This window comes from Corvus brachyrhynchos, unplaced genomic scaffold (genome assembly GCF_000691975.1).
Source record: "Corvus brachyrhynchos isolate BGI_N302 unplaced genomic scaffold, ASM69197v1 scaffold194, whole genome shotgun sequence".
NCBI classification, from domain to species: Eukaryota; Metazoa; Chordata; class Aves; order Passeriformes; family Corvidae; genus Corvus; species Corvus brachyrhynchos.
In genome coordinates, this window is record NW_008237890.1 from 51360 (window position 1) to 76518 (window position 25159).

Here is a 25159-nt window from a genome sequence, read left to right on the forward strand (position 1 = left end):
TGCAGAGCAGAGCGGGACAATCCCCTCCCTTGCCCGGCTGGTGATGCTGTGCCTGATGCCCCCAGGACACAGGTGGCCCTCCTGACTGCCAGGGCACTGCTGACTCGGGTTCAAATTGCCACCCACCATCCCCCTTCCCCTGCTTTTGCTGCCTGGCACCCTGGGCCCCTCTTCTCTGGCACAGATTGCCCAGGGCACAGCGGAAATGAGAACGTGCCATAGCCTTGATTAAGGGCCCTTGATGCCAGGGAGCATCAGGTGGCACCAGTGCTGTGCAGGTGTGTGGTGGTGTGAAAGGCCATTGGCAAGTGCTGGTTCACTCAAGGGGAGTTAGGTAAGGGCTCTTGAACAGGGAAGGTGCTCTTAAATGTGCTAATATTACACTTGATTACAGAGATAATTCTGTTCTCTTGGGACTCATTTCACTGAGGTCCAAGTCACCTCATCACTAAAGTTTGCGGAAGCAGTCAAGGTAAGCAGTTCCAGGAGCATGGAGTCTTTGCAGTGCAGAGCAGATGTGTGAACCCAGCAGAGGCTGAGGCTCATACTGCAACTTGGGCTTCCTTGAACACTCTGATGGTTCCAGGCATCGTAACTGGGAATCTCTGAGAACCAAGCATCCCTGAGAACAGGGATGAGGGAAACTCATGGTTAGATGTGGCTCGGCCCAGCCAAATTCCAACACGTTTTATGATGCCAGGGGTACCTTAGATGGGCCCTACAAAATCACCATAAAACTTGTCACTTACCATTCCTGGTGATCCTTGTATTTCCAAGCCTCCCACTCTATGCTGATGTTGCCTTCTTCTGTGCTGCAGGTGAGAAGCCTGGGGGGCTGCTGTGTCATGTGACCAGCATGTGCTGTGTGATGGAGCACAGGACAGAGCACAGGACACAGAGGTGCAAGTTAACAGGGTGTAGCACAGCTCCTGCTCTGTCTTTTAGGCCAGTTTCAACAACTCTCAAACTGCTTACACTGAGGAACAACCTTTTATGTGCAAGGTCTGCCGTTCTGCAGTCTCTTGACTGCCACAATGATGTTGCTTTCCAATTCTGAGGTCAGTCCTGGATGCCCTTTCCTAAGGAGTAACATGCTTCAGCACCTCCTGTAAATATGTCCTGAGTCTTCTGTGTTGAGTGTGGGCTGCACCTGTGAATTGCAGTGTTTTCTAAAGATAGATTTGAAAGGAGTCAGGCCCTCTCTGTCTCAAGAGTTGGTCCAGACTGCCCAGTTCTGATGGAAGTTGTGTCAGGGGCTCCTGGTTGTGTCTGAAGTAAATAGAAATCGAGCTGGATTTGCAGTTAATACAGCTGCATACTCAAAGCTTCCCATGAGGTCTTAAATTGGTCATTGCTCTATATGGGGCATTTTAGTCAATGAAAATGCACTGAAGGCTCTATTCAGTAACAATAATACAGTGTTGATACTTTGTTCTGACTAACTATATCCAACCATTCATCATGGAAAATAAATCCTTTCTTTTTCTTTGCCACCAGCTGATGTGTAGGCGTAACTGAATTTTGCTGCCCAAAAGGGTCCCAAAAGATGGAGATCTAAAGATAGCCTGGAACAGTTGCTCCTGCTGCCACGCTGAAGTTGGGAAGAATGGAGACAGCACGTAGAGTTTTTATGAGTTACCATCCGTTCCGTGGACTTTGGCACAGCAACAGAGGCAGACCCCAAGTGTTTCGCTCTCGATGTTTTCCCCCCCCCCCCCCCCCGCTGCCTACTCCATATTTTGCTTTCCCCTATGGCTTCCTGCAAGCTTCTTTTAGCTTGATTTTTAATTTTCTGATTGACTTAGAATTCAGTGCAATGTTCCCTAGAGGTCAGCTGAGCTGGAAAAGATGATGAGATACAATTGTAAAGAAATGGTGAATTTTTAGTAGCAGTCACAGTCTGTTACTCTGGGATACCTGGTTACATCGAGAGCCACAAACTAATTCTCATTTTTGTTTTTTTTCATACTTAGACTGTGTGAGAGAGGACTCAACTTCTGGTCTTTTTCCAAAGTATAGAGACCTAGTAGAAGTGACAGTGAAAGTGATTTAGCTACCTATTGAAAAGAATAGAGTGCAGGCTTCCTGTGCATCTTGATACTGCTAGCTTTCTTTTGTTTATAGTTATATGGACCTGCTAAGAGCTTCATTCACATGACAATTAAAGTGAATTATTTTGACCCTTTTCTAAATTTGGCTCAAAACACTCAGCTGTAGAGTCATTTGTCCTTATTTCTCAGCTCACTATTTTGAGAGCAGATGGAGTGTGACGTGTATGTGTCCTAGAATCAGTGTCCCTGGGAGAATTTCTGAGATCCTCTGAAATCCAGCATTATAATTGAATGTTGTCAGTGATGACTAGCCTTTTTCTCTTGTATTGGTTTCCATATAAGGACCATGAGTGCTCTTTCATCTACTGGCTTACCAGACCAAGCCATGTATTCCTAACAGATCTTGGGAAGAAAGCACTATTCTCTTTGAATTCTTGGGAAATTCCAACTGTATTCTAGCAAAATTGAACCTATGTTCTTCCTCTCAGGATGTACTTATGTATTAGCATAGGAAAACTTTTTCTGCTGGGATTTTGTCTGAAAGTGATTTATTTTAGAGGAAGTACCTTATTTAGTTCTGTGCTATTTCCTGAACTTGGGCATGTTTCAAACTTTGTGTTACCATCCTCTTTTATTAATGCTTTTATGAGTGTTTGATTAATGTACATTTGAGGATCTCTGTAGGGTTAGCTGTATCACCTCAGCATAGAAAACTACCCTGTTGGCGTTTTAGGAGTTCTCCTAGGTTTTTTTCTGTTAAAGGAATTTTCCCCATATGTGTTGCTAGGGGGACAAATTGCTGGATACTGAAGAAAAACAACGACCTAACCATTGGGGGTGGGGTGCATCTGGCTACTCTTTTGTTTCACCTGGGTGTGCGGTCAATCGGTCTCCGGCGTTTGGACAGAGAGGGAGGCTGCTTTCTTCGGCTGCTTTTCCTTCTGCTGGAGAAAGCCCCAGGATCCCAAAGCCGCCTTCCCTGCCCCGCTCGGAGCCGGGCTGTGGCCACCCTGCCCCCGCCGCTGCTTCGAGACTTCGCTGCGTTGTAGCCCTGCTCGCCCTGCATGCCCCGCGCTGATCCCAGGGCACCAGTGCCGCGCGCTCCCCGAGCTCGCTCCGGAGCGCCCCCTGCAGCCGCGGGGGAACCATCGCACCTGCCCTGCTCACCGGGAGCCGCCAGCGCCCCTGCCGGCTGCGAGCGGAACTGCACCCGAGGGGAAAGGGCCCGACAGCCGAGAGGGCTGGGGCTGGGTTTGTGATTGTTTGCTGTTACTGCCAGAGTTATTGGTGTTTGTTTGCCTTGTTATACAGATATAGATACATAATAGTAAAGAACTGTTATTCCTATTTCCCACATCTTTGCCTAAAAGCCCCTTGATTTCAAAATTATAATGACTTGGAGGGAAGGGGGGTCGCATCTGCCATTCCAAGGGAGGCTTCTGCCTTCCTTAGCAGACACCTGCCTTTCAAACCAAGACATGCCGATAACTCTAAAAACAAGTTTCTGTTTCCCCTTCCACCACTGAAGACATGCTAAAGATTGTTTGGGATTTCTCCACAGATACTCACAAATGTTCATTGTAGAAAAAAAAAATCTAACAACAGACAGCATTTTGAAGTAAAAACTGAACACCGACTTTGTTCAGAGGCCATTAAACGTAAGATTTATTATCGTAAGTTCCAGTGCCATTGAGCAATGCTTTGTTCACAGTAGTTTGGAATCATGATCCATTGGATATCTGACTACAGACTCACCAGTTAGACAAGGGACATCTAAAAGCTCCTGTAAAAAAAGCCTGAAATCCCAGAAAAATCAGGCTGAAGTCTCAGGTTACTGTTGTGAGATTACATACCTGAGAAATTGCTAATCTGGAGAGGGACAGCCACTGAAAGGAAGATATTTTTAGACTTCCCACTCCCTTCTCTTTGGTTTTCTTGACTTACTTTTGTTTCTTTTTCTTCTGTAAATACGTGCATCTGAGTGTCACTGAAGTCAGTGTGGGTCGCACCAGGTCAGCTGAGCCTGAACAGTGAACAGGTATTCAATATCTTCTTGGATGCTTCCAGCAAGAAAGTAATCTTCTGCCTGAAGTGTCCTGTTGAACTCTTGTCCTCCATCCTGCTGACTCTCCAGCTACACCCTGACAGTGCATCTTTCCCCAGTTTTAGCTCTCAACTTGATCAATGCACTGTTGTAAATATGTCTGTTTTCCAGTCATGAAGAGCAGAAACCTGTATCTCACATGCCAGGGCTTCAGGAAGAATAAAATGCATGTAGTCTGGAGACTTATTCTTCCAACCTCTAAATGCCTTTTTTTTCCCCTCTCTCTTCTTTAGTTTTCTTCTGTCATCTTAAAAAAAATAAAAAAGCACAACATGTAGAAACTTAGTTAGGCAAATTAATGTAGTTGTTTCACTGCAGGTAGATCCAGATGCATCAAAGTTGCTTTTGGATATCATAGTTGTCATAATTACTGCAAAGAATTCTGTGGGTCTAGCATACACAACATACAGGAAATCACTGTTTCTCTTAGCAACCGCTATATTAATAGTAAACACATGGATTTCCTATACTATTCCTAAGGACAGAATATTCTAATATCAGTTCAGATGGGAGAACTCAACATAGATAGACATTCAAAACGAATACTACTGAAACTGTAATTTATCATGAATTGCTGTGTGTATATATTGCTGCTTACAAAAATTTAAATGTATCTGTCTAGGGTGGACATAAAAAAACCAACCATATACAATTGTTGAAAGATAAGGTAAGTTGAAAGATAAACTAAAAGCATTTCTTGCTGCTGTAATTTCTTGAAGACGAACCTATTAAATGACCATGATCCAACAAAATGTGCAGATTTATAGCTCCCTAATATGAGCTCCTGTTGTGTTTTTTGAGTCTATAGAATGCAAGAAAATCTATCATTTTTTGACAGCATTAACTGTATTAGCTATTTTACTATAAATGAGGAAACACTATATTTCATAATGTGGTTCAAATAATGTTCAAGACTCTTACATTGTAAAAGTACACCATCACTGTTTGCTCCAGAACCCCCACAGTTCTGCTTTAGTTTCCTTATATGCTCTAGCATTCAGTAATGTTGCCTTTATAAAAAACTGGAAACCAAACATCAGCATTTGCATCAATAAAAATTTTTAATTGATAAGTTGTTTCAAAAATACTTCACAAATTTATTCTTACATTTATAATCAAAAAATTCTGTAAGGTAACAACATTTCATTGCAGTCCTTGGAGATGGGCTTCTGTATATGTATCAAAATCAACTATGCCTCAAAGCAAGAAAGAAAATGTTACATGATAAAGGAATTAAGGCAGTCATAGGATCTTATTTCACACTGCAAATGGTACAGTATATGATGTCAATCTTCTCTTCAGGTTTAGCATAAAATTGGAATAAAGTAATTCCTGAAGTAGAAGGAAATAAAAATACCAGTCCTGTATCATCCAAATCACTTCAGTAACAATCACTCAGAAATATTTTTCGTACTTAGTGGTTTTTTTGTATTTAGTGTGTAAGGAAACAACCTCTTCCGTACATATTAAAGGTACAGTTATTAGATACATAGACCTTTTGTTCTGGAATTAAACTGATGCCATGAAGATTTTTTGCCTTTTCTTTTATACCCCTGTTATACCTTTTTACAACTTCTGTATTCCTACTGCTTTTGCCTACATTCTTGGACTTGTTTGTCGAGCTAAGAGACTAAACATTTTAGAAGCTTTGTAGCTGGGGATCACTGTGCCCCAGACCCCAAGGTCCTTTGCAGAACATATTCTGTAAACCAAGATAGAACCATCCAGGGGAAGGTTCCTTGGGGAGGGGGGCTCACCTGAGCCTCTCATTGGGGAATCTTTGATAGATATGCTAATTAGTAAAGATCTATAATATGATACCAGATCTTTTGGGGCATAGACTCGGCGGAGTGCATCTCGATGCATATGACCTGGATGTGTGCACCTAAGGATGCTTCAAATAAATACCAAGGTAAAACCCCTTTTCCCCTTCTAACCATGTAGGACTCTTGATTTTAAGACCAGGAAAAGGCATCAAAATAAAGATACACAACCTGACAGTTCTGTCTGCTGCTGTCATCTTCTTCCCTTCCATTTACTTTCTTCCTTAAAAAGATGTGAAGCTGTCACACAAAATTCACAGTGTAAGGTTTTTCACCATTGAAAAGAAGTGTACAGATACTTTTCAGAAGAGGTTTGGGACTGACATGTGAGATCAAGACAGACATGCAGGTCAATAGGAGATACAACAAATCTCTAAGCTGAATTCAGATTTCATATACTCTTTTCACTATTGGTGAGGAAAACTTGCCAAACTCTAGAGAACTGAACTACAACTGCCTCGTATTTGGATTCTGACGTTCCTGGATTTGTTTCCTTCTCATATAGCCTTAAGACCACCAATCCCTGTACGAAGTAAATTTAAGAAGGATAAATAACCAACTACCTGACATTGCATCAGAAATCTCATTCCACTGCTTGTGCTGGGTAGAATGATAATCTCTGTTATAATTCAGAGGTAACAACCCACATTAAATAGTATTTTTTTTAAAAACTGTGTAACAAAACAGTCTTTTATTGTACCAACTTCATTTTATACTAGAAATCTCTCACCTGCTGTATTAAATGCTACCAGAAATAACAAGGCAGTCATTGTCTGACACTACCTTCAATGGTTTCATAGCCTCACCCAGGAAGCTCCAGCCATGTTAAATTTACAATTTTCACAGTTTTAGGGACTGGTTTCCCTAATGTCATTAACTATCTTTATTTAGCTGCAAATGGCTGTTGACTTGGAGAAAAATTTCTGGCACTACACCTGTTTCTTAATTATTTTGAGCAGCATGTAACGTCCTCAGAGGAGGGTCTGTTTTCCTGGGGCTTTTCATTCAAACCAGCCTTTCAACAGTGTGTGGAAGGCAAAAGGCTGATTGTATTGTGCTAGAGGTAACACTCCAGTTATGTTTTTGGTATTAAAATGATATCTGCATTTCTGATTTGACTCTAGGTCATTCATTTAGACTGAGGCATACATTGTGAACAACAGAAACATATTCTATAAAAGTCACTATGCTTATGGATGACATTACATGGAGAGAGATCTCATTAAAATCTGTTCTACAACTCTATTGATTTCTTCATTTTCTAGGTACACAAATGAAAAACAGACCTTTATATAGCTTGCACTATCACTACTTCTCACAGAGCTTCAGAAAAGGTGAAAGACACACATATCCTATCACTTTTAGTTTTGTATCATGTTATGGTGGGGAGAATTTACAAGTGTGTTCTGTTAGACTTCTATAGGCATAGAGAAATCTCAGAACATTTACAAAGTGTATGCAAGATGACTCTAGGTTCATGTCTCAAAATGAATCAAATTCCGGAGTCCATTGAGAGAAAATTGCAATATTTAACAGGCTTTTGTGGTGAGCCACAGGATTATCCTCACACAGGGAAGTACCTGGAAACAGGTGCTGAATGTTTAAAGCATGAATGCTGCATACTGCTCAAAGATCTTTTGATGTGTTACATTCATAACCATGATGTAGATTTTGTTCAATAACCTAGAATATTGGTAAAAATATTTTAAAAAGTAAGACCAGTGAACCTGTGTGAGCTTACTGTAAAACAGTAAAAACAAACACAGAGAAATAGTTCTTTATATCAAATGAACTTTCAGGAATAGAACTGAGTCTTCTGCAATTCAAGTTTAAATATTAGTGCAGGCTAAATTTCAATTAAAGAAAAAAAAGAGCTGGAAGGACAATATTCCCTTCTCATGTGACTGACATAGTGATGCACAGTTACAAGCTAATTTTATACAACATCAGTAGTCTATTAGGAACCTCTGTTTTCAGATGCTGTATTATGATATATTCTATGCATACCTATAAATGGCTGAAAGAATAAAATATTTCCAATAAAAATATACAATTCTACAGCCTACAGCACTAGCTGAACTAGGTAAACTTAATAAATTCCAATATAGTCTTTATTTTACTCTGTAGTAAAAGCTATTGGCAGCTTTTTAGTATTTAATAAAGGGTTTTATGAAACTGAAAGTGTAAGCACAACACTCAGCCAATGTATGTCAGAAAAATATCATTGGAATAAAGCCAGGAAATCAGTCCTCTGTGGTATTACTGGATTTTTTAAAAAACATGATTTCAGATTTGAATTGTAAGTCTTTTCATCTTGACTTGCAGCTATGCAAGCAAGTGTAAAATACTGTCAAATCCACCGTAGTTTACTTTGCAAATGCGGAGGCTTTCTTTTGCTCTTAAGTATAGCATCTCAGGCCATTGCCTTCACAGAAGTGAAAGGCTTCACTGTCTAGTGAAGCCCAATCTTTTCTTTTTATCTTAGCTATGAAGTTAGTAGGGAGTTATTTTAAATGAGAAAAAAATGTCCAGAACTGCCCCTTCCCTACTATTCATCCCTGTGGTACAGAGATAAATATTTGCATCTGGGAGACTTTGAAGCAGTGGCATAGAAGAGAGTCAGGATGTATGTGTTGGTAGAATGTCCCACCATGCACAGGAATTAGTGTGTCCTAGTTTAAAACCTGTTATATTTTAAGCCTTACAAATGCTCTGAAAGTTATCTCCTGTTTTTGAATAAGCTTTTTTTTTTCCTTTTCGGAAGTGTTCTTTGCCTTTGCTTTTTCTTTCAGAGTTCTGTTAATTGCTGTGGGAGGGCAGGGGCAGAATGGAGAAGAATCAATTATAAAAAACCCTGATGAAGCCTCACAAGGAGAGCCTATTAAATTTGGTTAGTGTGCTGTGGCAGGATTTCAAAACCGAGCACTCTAAGAGCTAATGTATATAAGAACAGTAGTCAACATTATTGAACTCAATGTGGTTAGTTGCCTAGCAACTATGAAAACATACAGTTATCTTTTACATTAAATTTTCAAACTAGAATACCACTTCATGTAACTTAGGGTACTTCTATATATATAACACACAACTTTAACATTTTACTCACAGCTTTCTTACAAATGAGTGATAGCACTCTGAAAGTGATTTCTACTTTTTTTGTACTTTCAAAACTTAGTAAAAGTTTCTTTTGCTTGTAAATGAGTAGACTTGTATAATCTTTAAAGTCACTCATTCAATGGGTGTTGAGAATAAACATGGAGATTTTAGAAGACCAGTAAACTTGCTTATAATTATCCTCACAAAAAGCTTTTAGACTTGAAACCAATATTAGCCAAACCAAAAACATAAGCAAGCTAGGCACTGTCAATGTCACAGGTCAAGTCTAAGGAAATTGATATTTTTTAGTGCTGCACTTTTGATATGCTGATGAAAATTAATTAATTTTCATCAGACTTCACGGATATTTGTTTTGCAGCATTACTGTGGAATTTTCATATAGGTCTGAGTCAAAATACAAAACAGGAAACAATTAATGGGTTTACCATGGGTACTTCTGGGAAAAAATCAATTCCACCAGCTGTGTTTGCATATTTTTATGCCAAATACAGCATAAGAAGGAGAACAGAGCAAAGCCTGTTTTACTTATAAATCCTCTTTTTTTTTTTCTTCTTCTTCTTCTTCTTTTGGAAGAATTGATGGCTCCTTCCTCCTGCTTGTTTTGATCTGTAATTAACACCTTTTCTTCCAAAATATGCTGCTGTAACAACACCCAATCAAGGTCCCTGCTCAGCTGGAATGGATTGCAGCAGGTAGATTTTTTCATCGCTTTGCATTTAAAACAGAAGGGAGGTGTCCTTCATGTCCAGCACCAGTTTATGTACTTAGCAGAGTGCATCTTGGCATACTGCTGATTCCTCCAGTCACATGTAACAACAGGAAACAGCAAAGGATCTAAGTACACATGAGTTCAAGTAAGTAAATGTCAACTATTTAGTCACAGCACTAAAACATTACTGTAGTTATATAAAGCTTTTCTCTTTTGTTCTTTACACAGCCTAAATGAATATTGACTTATGTAAGTAACTACTGCTAATACAAAATACCAATGCCTGCACAAATACAATAAACTGCAACTGTAATAATCAGGTCAGGAACTTGTTCGTCTACATTAGGTGTGCTTTTTTCCTGTCATACAAGAGGTGACCCCTCTATAATGGTGTATTTTAGTCAAAAGCATTTCTTACCTAGAAAACTGAGAGTTCATCTTCTTTTGCAATGATAGGACAGAGAATACTAATTTCTCTCCTCTTACCACTCAGGCAACATCAACAAATCAGGAAATCACAGGAAATGAAAGTTTGTCCTTAATGTGTAAACATGACTCTTCACAATAGCAGTTTCATCCTTCAGTGACACTCACCAAGGAGGTCCTATATACTTTTCTCTTCCAAGAGATATTTCTATCATATACTGAAAAGATCTATAGGTGCAAAAAAGGGATAACACAGGTATTATGGGGAGCCAAATTGACTGAGATTTCAAAGTGTTCAGAGAAAGAACTCCCAGAGTTGTAGACAGGTGGAAGAACTGCTGATTAACAATTGCCTACTCCAAAATGGAGGCCTTCTCAGCAGATAGTTTGAGTCAGTTCATATAAGTCTGCCATTTTCTCAATTGTTTTAATTGATGTAGAGCTTCTGGTTCCTTTTTTAATATTAAAAATGTTACTATCAGCTGTTAAACTAAATACAAATCCACATATGTGCATTTTCATCTAATGGGTATACTATTCGAAGTTCTTGATAGTTCTAATTTCAGTTCTAATAAAAGGCATTTATCAACACAAATAAATAGAAGTGCATTTTAGAACTTATTGATAAACACCACCCCTTCTTGCAGAAACATATCATAAAATCAGCGCTCACATATGAACATGTTAGTTCCAAGAACCACTGATATACCTGATATATATTTTACACACCTACCAAAGAGTGTTCTATGCAAGCAAGAAACAATAACTTTTGTCCAGAAATTAATCACTCCTAAGAAATAAAAGGTGTGTTTCTTTGGCTTTGAGGTTGCTTTGTTTATTTTAATCTAAACGCATTTTAATGTCCTATTCTGCTTATTTGCATAAGTTGAACTAAGACAGGATGGAAATACTTGAAAATTAAATTAAGTAGAGAAAACAAAATTACTTAATACAGGTTGTCCTCTACAAAAAAGTTAATTTTTCATTCTTAAATTACATGTTCTAATCCTAATCTATCATTGCTCACAAGTTCTTTCTTAAGTAAAGCAAACATAATGTAAAGTCTTGTATCACATTGCCCTAAGTTAATCCATTAATAATTAATATCTACAATATTGAGAATGAGGGTGAAGCAAGGAGATGTGTGATTTTTTAAAATGAAGTAACAATTTAATGTGGCTTTTTTGGGGCAATTCATTTCTGGTCTTAAATGGAAGAAGAATCTCAGCCAAGACATCAAAGCCAGATGTACTTCATTCAGGATGCATGTGCGTGCTACAGTCCTAGGGATTACTCCATTCTCTAACTGAAAGCCAGAGAGACATGCTACAGTCAAACACTGACTGAAATTTATTTTAAAAAATGAGAGTTTTTTCTTACACATTTCTAGTATCAAAAGCGGTTGAGTGCAGAAGGTCACATCAGTGGTCTTGCCAGATTTCTGGACAGGTTTTAGGGTCTCCATGCAACAGCAGCTGATACTGCTACTTAACTTAGCCTAAAGATAGGCAATATTTGTGGGTTTTTTTCACCTGGAGTGGTGAGAAGGATTTTTTGCTGCATTCTTCCTAACTATGTCCCCCCTAAAAGATAAGAAAGAAGATATACTGGTGGGTGCTAAATCCAAGCTACCAAGAAACAAAGGATATTTACATATTAAAAAGCACTGTTTCATTATACAGCAACCTGCTCATTTGGCTCCTCTCTCTTTTCTTTTCATTTTTGGGTAGAAAGGGGAAAATCAAGGTCAAATCACTTGTTTAAGAGACGAGAAACAATGAGGGAAGCTAGCTGCATATTAGGAAGACAGTTGTTCTCTGTGCCTTACTCAGTTCAGAGACAACACCAAGTTGGGTGGCAGTGTTGATCTGCTGGAAGCCAGTGGTGTGAGGTTCAACAAGGCCCAGTGCTGGGTCCTGTCCTTGGGCCACAACAACCCCAGGCAGTGCCACAGGCTGAGGCAGAGTGGCTGCAAAGCTGCCCACAGGAAAAGGACCTGGGGGTGCTGGTGCCAGCAGCTGAACATGAGCCAGGGTGTGCCCAGGTGGCCAAGAAGGCCAATGGCATCCTGGCCTGTACCAGCAACAGTGTGGCCAGCAGGACCAGGGCAGGGATTGTCCCCCTGTACTCGGCACTGGTGAGGCCACACCAGTATCCAGTTCTGGGCCCCTCAGTACAAGAAAGGCATTGAGGGGCTGCAGCGTGTCCAAAGAAGGGCAATGGACCTGCAAAGGGTTTGGATACAAGTCTCATGAGGAGCAGCCTGGAGAAAATGAGGCTTGGTGGGGACCTTATCACTCTCTACAACTCCCTGAAAGGAGGGGGCAGCCCGGGGGAGGGGGGGGGTGTCAGTGTCTTCTCTCAGGTAACGAGTGATAGGACAAGATAAACTAACCTCAAGTTCTCATGGGGAGGTTTAGATTGGATATTTCTTCACAGAGAAAGTGGCCAAGCATTGGAACAGGCTGTCCAGGGGAGTGGTTGAGTTACCATTCCTGGAGGCATTTAAAATTCATGTAGACGTGATGCTTAGGGACATGGTTTAGTGGTGGACTTGGCAGTGCCAGGTTTATGATTGGACTTGATGATCTTAAAGGTCTTTTGCAATCTAAACAAATGGTGATTCTCTGATTCCCAATGTGTGCATATCTCTAGGCACCTGTTATTAACAGCAAAACCAGAAATGTTAAATACAGTAGTTAGCTTTTCCCAGCAACTCTGTTCACACTTGCAGAGGTAATTCCTGGCTCTTTATGCAACAGCCACAGTGCTCTGCTAAACAAGCAGAGTAGTGTAGCTGTAGGATTTGGGGAAGGGGGTGAGAGAGGGAGAGGGAAAAAACAAAAATTAGATCCCGGACATACAAACTTACCACAATAGTTGTCAAAAACACTCATCCACAGCTGCACTGCAGAGACTGCACAGGTTGATCCCATAAAAGTATTTTTGGTGTCTAGAAACACATAAAGTGTTTAGGGAAAAATGGTTTTTTGCTGGGGTCCAACCCAACCCAGGCATCATATTTGTAAATGGCACCTGTAAATGGTAGGTGAAGTGTGGTTAAACAATTCTTTCCCTTTCTTCTGTCTTCCAAGAGGCCAAATTGCAGCCTTCCTAATCTTACTTTACCTTTCCACAGGCACACTATATAGCACTGAGGTATATAGAGAGATATAGAGGTGTCATGGTCCCCTAGAATGGACATACGGAGACATTTCACACTATGCCTCTGAAAGAATAGACACACCAAGCAGAAAATAGGGAGAAGGGCTGAGGCACTCTTAAACTACTTTTGTAATCTTGAGCTTTCCAGAATTGGGAGTGGACCTCATATAAATCAAAACATGGATGAAGACACCTCTTTTACAGGTCTGTTATTTTTATTGATATTAAAAAAGAAAATAAAGCTCAACCTATACCAACAGAATGTGGAAAAAGAAAATTTTTATATTATCAATATGCAAATGTGCATTTGATCTATATTCTAACTACTACCAGTATGAAATCTGAAATGAAAATATACATGCTTGAAGTAATTTTCCTCCTGCACACAACCCTCTTATCAATTAATTGAAAAGTTTAATAGGTACCTTTGCTTCCAGATAACATAAGGGGGATGGAAAAGGGAAACAGCAAGGAAGCTCATCTCCTTGTCACAGAAGTGTCATCCAGATACAAAACCATGGTCAAGCCCTCTAACTTTTCAAGAAGCACTTAAAGAGGGTAACTTTGAATGTTTGTCCTCATTGTTACATCATCATGCAAATTCTAAACAATAACAACGTTTTAGTCTCAACCCTTCTGGCAATATTCCTTAATAGTGATAAATTCTGCATTACTAGTTATATGCTAAATGCATAAAGGGAAGATATCCAGATGGCTGTGTGCCTTAAAGATGTCTTAGAAGATAACCTTAAAGAAAGAACTCAAATGAGCACAACAGAGAGTATCAAGTGACACCAGTAACTGCAAGTGATCTTTTACCCCTTTCCATAGGTTTGCTATACTGTACTAGCACTGACAAGTCCACCACTATGCCATGTTCCCTAAGCACAATGGTTTTGTGCTTTGTAAATATGTCCAGGGATGGTTGCTTAATCCCTTCCCTGGGCAGCCTGTTTCAAAGCTTGACAAGCCTTTTGGTAAAGAAATTTTTCTAACCTAAACCTCGCCTGGACCAACCTGAGGGCTGGCTCCTTTGGTCCTGCCACTTGTTACCCGGGTCAAGAGACCAATCCCCACTTCACTACAACCTCCTTTCAGGGAGTTGGATAGACCAGTAGGGTCTCCCCTGCTTCCTTTTCTCCAGGCTAACCAATATAGCCTGCACCTGCTCAGGACTAAACTGTGGATCACACACTGTGGACCCCTCACACACATGGCACTGACAGTTATGGAGTCTGGGGTAGGAAACAGAGAGAGGAAGGTGTCTTGTTGATTTGAGGCACAGACCTTTCTGCAAATTACTTTAAAATTGAAAGATGAGTTCACAATGAGATGAGGCATACTCTTATGCTTGCCAGTTCAATTCAGTCAAGCAAGGAAAATAATGTATATTAAATAAAACACATTTTCATTTTTTATTAGGTACAGTTACTGGAGATTAATGAATACACAAACACTACTTTTTAACACAAAGCTCCTTTTTTGTCAGTTTTGAAACATCACAGTATACTTCCCAAATCATCTTTTCAAAATCTGTGATTTTAACATACTTTGATAACCAATTGATCATTTCCTTACTTCCCTTTGGTCTTTTATTGTAAATTGAAGTTATCACTTTTTTCCCCAATCTTTTTATCTTCTCTATTTATTGTTCTGGTTTTCTATTTGCTTTCATGTCTTCTTGCCTCTCCTGTCAAAACAGATGCACAGAACATTGTGTGACTATCATTTACAAGAGCAAAATACAGGCTCTTTCAGAAGCATTTAAAGAAGCAAACTTTCAACACTTCTAGGAGCAACAGAAAAAAATTTCATCCTTAAATGAGATTTTTTTAAACATTGCCCATGTTTCAAAATGTTCCATTCAAGTATTTTTCCTCAAAAACCTTCCCAAGCAGATGTTTGAGAACCATGTGGTGCTTCCACAAAGAACTCAATTATGGTAGCAAGCTTGGTGAGGGATTACAGAGGGTGGGTTTAGGGTGCTTTGCATCTGTGTGGTGCCTCAATAGAATTTGCATCTCAGACTGAAATCAAAATGGCCTAACGCTGAGTATGGAACTGCCTGGGTAAACTTTCTGGAATAGTGACAGCTGGGCCATCAGGAGGGCTTTGAAACAAAATCATCAAGTTGCACTTGTCTGAGCCACCTTCTTTGGAACAATCTCCAGGAGTAGGCTTCTACTCTCCGAAACCCAAGACCACTTGAGAAAATGTTACTGACTCTCTTCTTTAAAGTAAACAAGCAGAAAAACGATTCACCCAAGAAAGGACAGTGCTCATCAAGGTTCAAATTTATTTGTCCCTGATTTACTTTCACAAGCTGCCTTAACAGTAATGTCACTTACTGGTAAAAAATCAAAACAACAAACCTCATCTTGCCTTCTATTTGAGCTTACCTAACATCAGCCAGAGTCTGTGAAGTATTTCTTGCCATGCTGAAGTCTCCTTTTGTGCCAAGCCCCTGTTCCTGATCTTTTACCTTCTCCCTGAGAAGTTAATCAGACTGAGTCTCTCATCATTAGGCCCTTTTTACTACCTCTCTGTTGTTCTCATGGCTCTTCTCTGCAACCTTGCATTGGGTTTAAGTGGCAAAGTCTTATAAAGGGCGACAGGGTAGAACAGCAGGGGTGGCTTCTGTGAGAAGACACCAGAAGAGAGACGCTGCTCTTCCCCTCCAGGGACCTCACTCTGCTCAGCAACTGCAGTGTATGTGGCTGGCTCCTACTTTTCTCCCATGACTGCCCTGCACTCCAGCAGGTGAACAAGGCTGTAGCAGCCAGACTGATGAAATGAGGCTGGTACGGGATTTACCAAAGCCACGGAGATTGGCATGTGGGGCAAAGAGCAGGAGCATCCTTCCCTGTCTACAGCTTCAAATTGCATGTCCTTGGCTACACATCCCAGGTGCCACAACCATCCTTGTCAGTGTGGGCTCAGAACAGCAAGAGCCATAGACAGCAAGGACATGGAGCCTCCCAGAGGGTGTTACTGTGGCTGGCATGGCCAGCATGGACTGTGCTGCATCTGTGTTTCACTGTGCTTTGTGCAGGAAGGTTGACACTGCTTGGGAACGCTTGGTTTATTGGGCTTGCATTTTGTTGCTTACCCACCACAGCTGCAACTGGACTGGATCCTCAGCACCCAAACACATGCATACTGTTGAATGTTTTTTGGGAAGGATCTGGTGGCAAACTGATGCAGAGAGCATGGCATCAGTGAACTTCCCAAAGAGGCTGTAATGCCACATGTGGTGTGCTCCTGTGAGCTTTTAGCAGGCAGTGCTGGAACCCAGATGCTGCTACCTGCCACAAGGCCTGGACATCCTCATCCTGCCAGCAGAGCATTCAGTGGGGCCTATCAGGAATGTCCAGTCCCAGCTTCTGCCTTCCTTCCTGCTTGGAACTTTATGGGTGGTAAGGCACTGGCACAGGCTGTCTAAAGAAGCTGTCCTATCCTTGGAAGTGTTCAAGGCCAGGTGGGATGGGGTTTCAAGCACCCTGCTCTAGAGGACAGTATTCAGGCAGGGGGGTTGGAACTAGATAATCTTTAAAGTCCCTTCTAACCCAAACCAGTTTATGATTCTGTGACTCTATGTTGCCCCTCCATTGCCCACCCCCTAAGACCACTGTGCCTAAAACACTGAACCAGCTGCTCTGTGACATCAGCCCTGGGGCCAAAGGTACTGCAGGCATTAGTTGGCAGCTGTGCTGAATGAACCTTCACTCCTTGCAGCTGATACGTGCCACTGGCAGTGATGAATTTGCTGTGCCTCCTTGTCCTGCTGGCCATGTGCAGGCCCATGCTCAGCATATGGGACACCTGTGGGTAAGTGGCCTCAGGCTCTTGTAGAGAGTTTGGACAATACTTGGGAGGTTTTCCCTGTCCCCTCTGGCCACACTACAGTTTTATGAGCCCCATGCAGGAGCTCCAGTTCCTTGACGGCACCCAGGCTGCAGCACAACTTGTCTATGGGGCTCAAGCAGAAACAGGGGTTGACAGCCCCATGGGATTTCCTGGCTCTGCTGTCCATGCAAACAATGCCATGTGGGGAGGGAAGTTTGCTGACCTTCAACCTGAGCAGCAGCAAGCCACCAAGCAGGACAGCAATGACTCTCTGTTTACAGAGGGATCTGTGGTCTCTGGCCCATGTCTGCTTCCTACGGCCCCATGGTTTATGACTACGACCCCATGGCTCCAGACTACGGCGAATTGCACATTGTGGGTGGCACAGCTGTCCAGCCAGGGGCCTGGGCTGGGATTGTCAGCATCCAGGATCCCTGGGAACCAGGCACAGGGCATATCTGTGGAGGGTCCCTCATCAGCAGAGAGTGGGTCCTCACAGCCGCCCACTGCTTCACCAATGCCAGGTAAGGAGGAGCAGGGAACAGATATATCTCCACAACACCAGCAGGTACCCTGTTTGTAGCACCATATGCTACTCCCATTCTGCTTCCCTGCAGTGCACCCCATGCCTGGGCACTGCCGACCCCAGCTGAGAATTCAGGAGAGCACTCTACACTCTTGCCAGCCACTGCTTCCTAGTAGCCTCTAGGTTGACATTCTCAGAGCCTAAGGCATGCTAGGGCAGTCACACACATTGCTTTCCTCTCTGACTTGCAAAGCAGAAGACAGGGAATTACTGGGCTTCTGCAGCACATGGCTCTGCTCCCTCTCACTTCTTTCTCCATGTGCCTCTCAGGAACATCAACATGTGGCGCGTGGTGACAGGGGCCACCCAGTTGACTCAGCTGGGCCCTGAGGTGCAAGTGCGCCAGATTAAGCAGCTACGGGTTCATGAACACTACACTCCTGGTGAGGAGAGGAACGACATTGCCCTGCTGAAATTGGACCAGCCAGTAGTGTGCAGCCGCTACGTACAGCTGGGCTGTGTACCCAAGGCCACACTGAATGTGTTGGAACTGAAAACCTGTTACATTGCTGGCTGGGGTTCCACCACTACAAGAGGTGAGTTCCCCAAAAGGACACATGCCCTGAGGGCAAACTTGGCACATCAGGGAGATGGGTTGGGCTTTCCAACAGCAGAGGCCAAAGCCAGTCAGGCTGCGGGAGGTCTCCCTCTGGAGAGATAGTCCTGCACCACTCCCCAAAGCCAGACAGAAGGGGGAAAGCAGGGCAACAGGGTGTTCCCCTAGGGAACCCCCAGGGAAGCCCTAGGGAAGGGCTTCACTCCCCAACAGCGGAAGGGAACGGGCAAGGAACTGCTGTATGCTCATTCCTTTCTGTGCTCACAGCTCAAAGACCAAATGACATCCTGCAGGAGGCCAAGGTCCACCTCATTGATGTCTGGCTTTGTAACAGCAGCCTCTGGTACGCAGGGGCCATCCACACTCAAAACTTGTGTGCTGGTTACCCAGAGGGTGGCATCAACCCCTGCCAGGTAGGAGTGTGAGACGAGCCACGCAGTCCCCAGCAGTGCGGGCAGCCTGAGCAGCACCACCCCAACACAGCCTGGCACCTGCTTTGCCTGGCCAGTCACCCTCCCAGCCACAGCTTCCCACTGCTGTTAGGGCTTCCCTTGCCTTCCCCATTTGCAGGTCCCTGCCCATTGCCCCCATTGTTCCAGGGGCCTGACACTATGCCCAGAAAGCACATCCAGTGCTCTTGGCAGTCCAGAACTCCAGATGCAACCCCGAACACCCATCCTCTGCACATCCAGGATCACTGCAGAGATGAGAGACAGCCCTACCACACAAGCCCCTGACCTGCTCCCAGCCAAAGTTCTGGAGGCTCCAGTACCTGAGCAGAGACTTTCTCTGCCAGGAATACAGCTCTGTCAGGGGCTGTGAGAGAAGGAGACAGCTCTAGTGCTGACAGAAGCTGCCCAACATTACCTTATTCCTCTCTTGCTCCACTGCAGGGTGATAGCGGTGGTCCTCTGGTGTGCAAAGATAATGGTGCTGCCTACTTCTGGCTCGTTGGCGTGACCAGCTGGGGAAAAGGCTGTGCAAGAGCAAACCAGCCTGGAGTGTACACCTCCACTCAGCACTTCTATGACTGGATCCTGATCCAGATAGACCTGCAGCCAGACAGAAGGGCATCGAGACATTTTACAACCGCCCCAACCCCCACTCAGAAGCCAAGGCCAATACCAACACCATTGGACAGGTTTAGGTCCTGCCCATTTTCACTCCAGAAGCTGGTGGAATTTTTTACGCAGGTGCAGGAACTCCTTCAGGTCCTAAGAAGAAAACTGGCTAGAGAAGCAGGATGAACAGGATCCAGTGCAGGCTGCAGTGGACCATGACCATTTTCTTCTGGGGCAATGCCTGCTGATCCAAAGGCAGCCTCAGTGCCTAAGGCCTGCTCTATCCTGCTCATGCTTTTCCTCTACATGCACACAAATCCTGAAGCTGATTTAGTAGTGACAATAAAGTTGCCTGATTTCACTGTTAATGGTGTTTTCAGTCCCATTCAGTCAATGCAAAGCAAGGACTTCCACACCTGGTACTCGCAAAATTAGGCAGAGAGCAGACATCAGGCAAAATAAAAAAGAGTCAGTCCAAAGGACTGAAACTGGAGGGCAAGGATGCAGTAGAAGAAGGAAACACAGGTCACAAAGAAACGAGGGACTTACAGATCATGGAAACTGCAGCTGGAAGTGCAAAGTGTCTTAGGCTGCCTACTAGTGGGATCAGTCTGTGTGTTTGTGTGCATGTGCAGTGCACTGGGGAAAAACTGGACTCTTTCATGACCCAGGAGATATGGTTTGTAGAAAGACCCAAGCTTTGCACCAAGGGCTGGGTAAGGAACTTTACATTCAGCCACAGACAGTGCATGGATAAATTTCAATTAATTTCTATACTGTTATTTGAGGAACATGCTGCTCTTATGAATATAGGGAGTGAAGGTGTGTCCATATTTCTAGAAAACATCCAATCCAGATCACCTAGAACGGCAGAAAAGGACTGTGTTCATGTTCATGAAGGTGGGGGTTATGGATACTTGGGTCCTAGTAAAGGCATTGTTCTGTCTATGTCAACCTGGTTCGCTGTTCATGGTAACTGTGTAAGTCTCAGTGTCTGTGTTGGTGTATCTGCCTCTTCAGAATGCACACATGCACACACACACAATTTTGTCCTTTAGGGAGGAGAGCTATACCTAACGAATAGTTTAGCGCTATCAGCTACCACAGACAGTACTCACCTTTGATGTTACTTCCAAACATAAACTGTCATACTGGCCAGGTAAAGTTTATTCATCTCAAGAAGTCTCATTTTATATAAGCCAAGTTGAGAGTTCCTTGTTATTGTTATGAAATGCAGAATGACTTACAAATTGCCATTATTATGGTAATGATATCATAACTAGTGGTTCTTAAGTAAAATATTAACTCTGAGTAATAGAAGAACTGTAGGGCTGAATAGCACTGAATTTTCATTGCTATTTGTTATCTATGCACTGAGAAAGAAAATTCCTTTAGGAAAATTACAACCAAGATGTTTTCAAGAGCTTGCATTTCATAGCAGCTCTCACCTTCCTCTCAGTCTCATAAATACATGCAGTGTGAGTTGTGAAAAAACATGATGACAATCATTTTTCCTAAAGCAGGCTGATATTTTTCCTCCTACATTTTTATTGCAGTATAAGGATGGAAAATTTCAAGCAGGAAAAAAAAAATCTATTCAGAGAAGCCATGAGCCACCATTATACAGCAGTATCACTGAGATGCCTCTATAATGCAAAATCCATAGCAGTAAGAGTCATGCCATACTACACTTTCCTAAAGGAACTGTTTTTGTGATATAAACACTCCTGCACATCTTTTTGATAATATTGCCACAGGAGATAATGGCCAACACTTCATACCTTTTTCTTTTTTGAAATGATACTAAACAGTAAGTTATAGCCTAAAACTACTAAGAAATCATTCACTTGCCTGAAACGATTGTTCCTTGTAGCTTGATGATTATCCTTTGTTCCCTACGGTATATTTTTTATATTATATATTTATATTATATTATGGCATTTCTGTTGGACACAAGGAACAATATGTTTCTGTTGGACACAAGGAACAATTACATGCTTCACTGTTGTAATATGAACCCCGGGGCACTGTGCTAGTAATGATATTTTCTTTATGCACTGTTCTTTCATAGCTTTTTCAAAAATAATTCTTTCCCCAATTTCTTTAGGGAATCTTCCAAGCATGGTCTCTACCAAATGCTGTTAATTTAAACCTGAATCATTAGAAAGCTTAAAGAGGGAGAGCATGAGTGCAGTAAGATTTATTATTTTTTCTCTCATATGATAGTTGCCTGTGCTCTTGGACAAGCCTCTGAACTGCCTTTCTGGGGTATTGTTACATATGCCTAGCAGCAGAATAAAACACAGCACCAGCTGCTGGAAAGAAAATCCCAGCCAAAACCAGGACAAATGCAATACATGAATTAGCTGTTCTTGCAACAGTGAACAATGAGAATTCAGAACTCAAACATAAAATATGATGACTTTTAGGTGCAAAATTACCACGTTTTAAAGACAAAAACCTGCAAAGCAACAAAACATGCTGTCCTTCAGTACCTTGCACTGATAACAAACATGCTCAAAACCCAAGTAGTTTGAACCAGACTATTTTGTGTCATGATATATTTGCCATCTGAGATTCCTATAAACTTTTGCTGGATAATCAGTATCAAAAGAGGCCTCTAAGTTTACAGTGCTTTTGGTACAGGCACATAGCAAATGGCAGGGCTGAAGAGTAATGTGCTCTGTTGACATGTGAATGGTGGTACAGAGCCAGAAAAATAAATAGTTAAGAATAAAGACATAGGGTAAGGAGATAAGAAATTCATAGTAAAACCAAGAATGAGATGCTTTTTTAGGAAAAGTGTCTTATTTCTGAGATGACAAGCTCTCACTTAGCACACAACAAGACAATATTGTGAAAAACATCCCTGGATCAAATGTTCTTTGTATTGAAAAAAGAGTGTATTTAGCACTTGTGCACTGGCACCCATTTTCCTTTCTGAAATATCCTGCTGTTCATGTTAGCTTCTTTTTCCAAAACTGTGTTGACCTTGTTTCCTTAGTGTTGGATCCTTACCAATAGCAGGATCCTATGGGATATTCTATTGTCCAGTCATTTGAATGTCTTTGCACAGCAGTTGCAGGTATGGTCCCTGATGACTCTGTTTTCTATTCCCATCTTCACAGAATCACAAAATCAACTAGGTTGGAAAAGACCTGTGAGATCATCGAGTCCAACCTATGACCAAACACCACCTTGTCAACCACACCACGGCACTGAGTGCCACATCCAGTCTTTCCTTAAACACCTCCAGGGACAGTGACTCTCCCACGTCCCTGGGCAGCCAATTGCAGTGCCCAATCACCCCTTCTGTGAAGAAATACCTCCTAATGTCCAATCTGAATCTCCCCTGGTGCAGCTTGAGACTGTGTCCTCTTGTCCTGTCACTGGTTGCCTGGAAAAAGAGCCCAACCCCCATCTGGATACACCCTCCTTTTGGGGAGCTGTAGAGAGTGATAAGGTCACACCTGAGCCTCCTCTTCTCCAGGCTGAACAACCTCAACTCCCTCAGCTGCTCCTCACAGGACTGGTGCTCCAGACCCTTAACCAGCCTTGCTGCCCTTCTCTGGACACGCTCCAGCAGCTCAATGTCCTTCCTAAACTGAGGGACCCAGAATGTGGCCTCAGCAGTGCTGAGTACAGGGGGACAATCCCTGCCCTGGTCCTGCTGGCCACACTGTTGCTGGTACAGGCCAGGATGCCATTGGCCTTCTTGGCCACCTGGGCACACCCTGGCTCATGTTCAGCTGCTGGCACCAGCACCCCCAGGTCCTTTTCTGCCTGGCCACTGTCCAGCCGCTCTGTACCCAGCCTGGAGCACTGCCTGGGGTTGTTGTGGCCAAAGTGCAGGCATTTGGTCTTGTTAAACCTCATACTGCTGGATTCAGCCCATGGATCCAGCCTGTCCAGATCCCTCTGCAGAGCCCTCCTACCCTCCAGCAGATCAGCACTCCCCTCCACACCTTGGTGTCATCTGCAAATCTGCCAGTGGTGGGCCTTAACAATTCAGCAGCTATGATATTGCAGCCTTGCTTATTACAGAGATGTGTTATCTTGTAATATTATCAAGAGGGGAATGTCTTTAAACTAAAAGAGGATAGGTCTAGATTAGATTTGAGGAAGAAATTCTTTACTGTGAGGGTGGTGAGGCACTGGAACAGGATGCCCAGAGAAGCTGTGGATGGCCCATCCCTGGAAGCATTCAAGGCTTGGATGAGCCTTTGAGCAATTTGGTCTAGTGGAAGTGGGGGTGGACTAGATGGGTCCCTTCCAATCCAAACCATTTTATGATTCTATGAATGTGGTTAAAACTTCCAACATTTCACATTTCCTCCTATTTAAATAGTAATAAAAATTTAAAAGTTAAATAAAAAAAATCTTTGTACATTTCTAGCACAAGGGAATGACATTAGGGAAGCAGAATAGGTACTTGTAATCTCACAATTCAAATAATTTAATCTTTCCTGCTTTAACTAATCCTGTTTCCATGATGGGAATCCTTCCACGTGGCATCAAGATAGAGGAGGATATGGGCACTGGGGTTTTGGAGGTGCAGGGAAAGAAGCAGGTAGGGAGTCAGGTGCTGCAGAGTGATTTCAGCCAATGATAGATTCTCTTTAATCTCTTTTTTTGCGGGGACATAAACCAAAGTGAAGGCAGATGCCAGCACTAAAAAACTGGCTACCATTACCCAGGGAATGGGTCTCTGAACAAGCTGCCCCCAAAGTGTCTTGGAATGTCATTCACTCAGCAGGGAGCTGAGGAAGTTGCAAGGAGGACAGGCACACCAAGGATGACTGAAGCAGTTGGCACTGGGAGGGCACTTGCCAGGGAGAGAAGTGGGAACCCTCATGCTAAGGATCTGCACCCCTTTCAGGGACAGGATGACCACATCTATTGAGGGACAGGGTTGGCAGGAGTGCTGAGGTCCCATGGCCCTAGGGGTCCTGCCAAGCCCTGTTCCCCCAGAAGGGGGGGTTGTCACAGCCCTGGAGCTCCTGCAAAGCTCAGGAGCCCCCTCTCTCCCAAAGAGAGGAGATGGTTGCGGGGATCCCAGAGAGGTGTCACAGACCTGAGGGTCCTGATGGGCCCAGCCATCCCCCTTGAAAGAGATGTCATTACCCTGGTTGTCCCATGGAGAGAGGGTCTCACCACACCAGAGGTCTCAGGCAATGGGGGTGTGTCCAGGAGGTCCCATCAAACCCAGCATCTCCAGAAAGAGGGTTCCCATGGAGTGGGGTGTCTGGGGCCATGCTGCTGCCATTCCACCACACAAGGGTACCAGTTAGCGGGCCAACACTTGTCCCTGCCCCAGACACCATCCCCTGAAGGTGTCTCCAGGTCTGCAGGGAAGTCATCGCTCCAGCCTTCTCCCAGGCCAACTGGTCTCCCTTTTCCCAAGCCTCCACACCCTTCCAGCCCAGCCTGGTGCCTGCCTTATAGCCCCAGATCAGGGAGCACCCACCCTCAGCAGCCAGCATTGTGTTGTAGTACAGGTGAGGATCCAGGTTGTTCTCTCTCCTGAAGGAGTTATACTGACAATGCAAAAAACCAATCATAATATACAAGACAAAACCAAGATGCATTCCCACACTGAGGAAACACTTCCCACCCTCCAAGATTCAGGCTAGGGTGAAGTCCCTCCTGTCCCCTGAGGTCAGCCATAGGGGGAGGCAGAAGGGTTCCCCACAAAACTTCAGAAGTCCTGGAGGT

At 43.1% G+C, this 25159-nt stretch overlaps 1 protein-coding gene and 2 long non-coding RNA genes across 4 annotated transcripts in view; 2 read left to right on the forward strand and 1 right to left on the reverse strand.

The window, feature by feature from the left end:
* The window catches only part of LOC108446356, a 3540-nt gene extending 687 nt beyond the window's left edge, over nucleotides 1-2853 (forward strand). For both annotated transcript variants that reach the window (XR_001861526.1, XR_001861525.1), the window contains exons 2-3: nucleotides 395-472; nucleotides 1498-2853. This is a non-coding gene — a long non-coding RNA (uncharacterized LOC108446356). The remainder of the gene's footprint in view (nucleotides 1-394; nucleotides 473-1497) is intronic.
* An 839-nt stretch (nucleotides 2854-3692) lies between these two features.
* LOC108446357 lies at nucleotides 3693-12222 on the reverse strand. The gene is made up of 2 exons (XR_001861527.1): nucleotides 6150-12222; nucleotides 3693-4402 (listed from the first exon to the last, which is right to left on the reverse strand). It is a non-coding gene; the product is annotated as an uncharacterized LOC108446357 (long non-coding RNA).
* A 2788-nt stretch (nucleotides 12223-15010) lies between these two features.
* Nucleotides 15011-22636, forward strand: LOC103614592 (acrosin-like). The gene is made up of 4 exons (XM_008632539.2): nucleotides 15011-17765; nucleotides 18098-18363; nucleotides 18651-18796; nucleotides 19277-22636. Exons 1-4 carry the CDS (start codon nucleotides 17545-17547, stop codon nucleotides 19628-19630), a joined length of 987 nt encoding a protein of 328 aa, XP_008630761.1. The 5' UTR covers nucleotides 15011-17544; the 3' UTR covers nucleotides 19631-22636.
* Nucleotides 22637-25159: the final 2523 nt, after the last annotated feature.

What these genes read in the sequence shown, in the direction of transcription:
- LOC103614592 (XM_008632539.2), top strand. Translation starts at nt 17,545, where the DNA reads ATGTCTGCTTCCTACGGCCCCATGGTTTATGACTACGACCCCATGGCT. An exon ending in CACTGCTTCACCAATGCCAG is followed by an intron (nt 17,766 to 18,097) that starts GTAAGGAGGAGC and finishes TGTGCCTCTCAG; the next exon opens with GAACATCAACATGTGGCGCG. An exon ending in GTGGCATCAACCCCTGCCAG is followed by an intron (nt 18,797 to 19,276) that starts GTAGGAGTGTGA and finishes GCTCCACTGCAG; the next exon opens with GGTGATAGCGGTGGTCCTCT.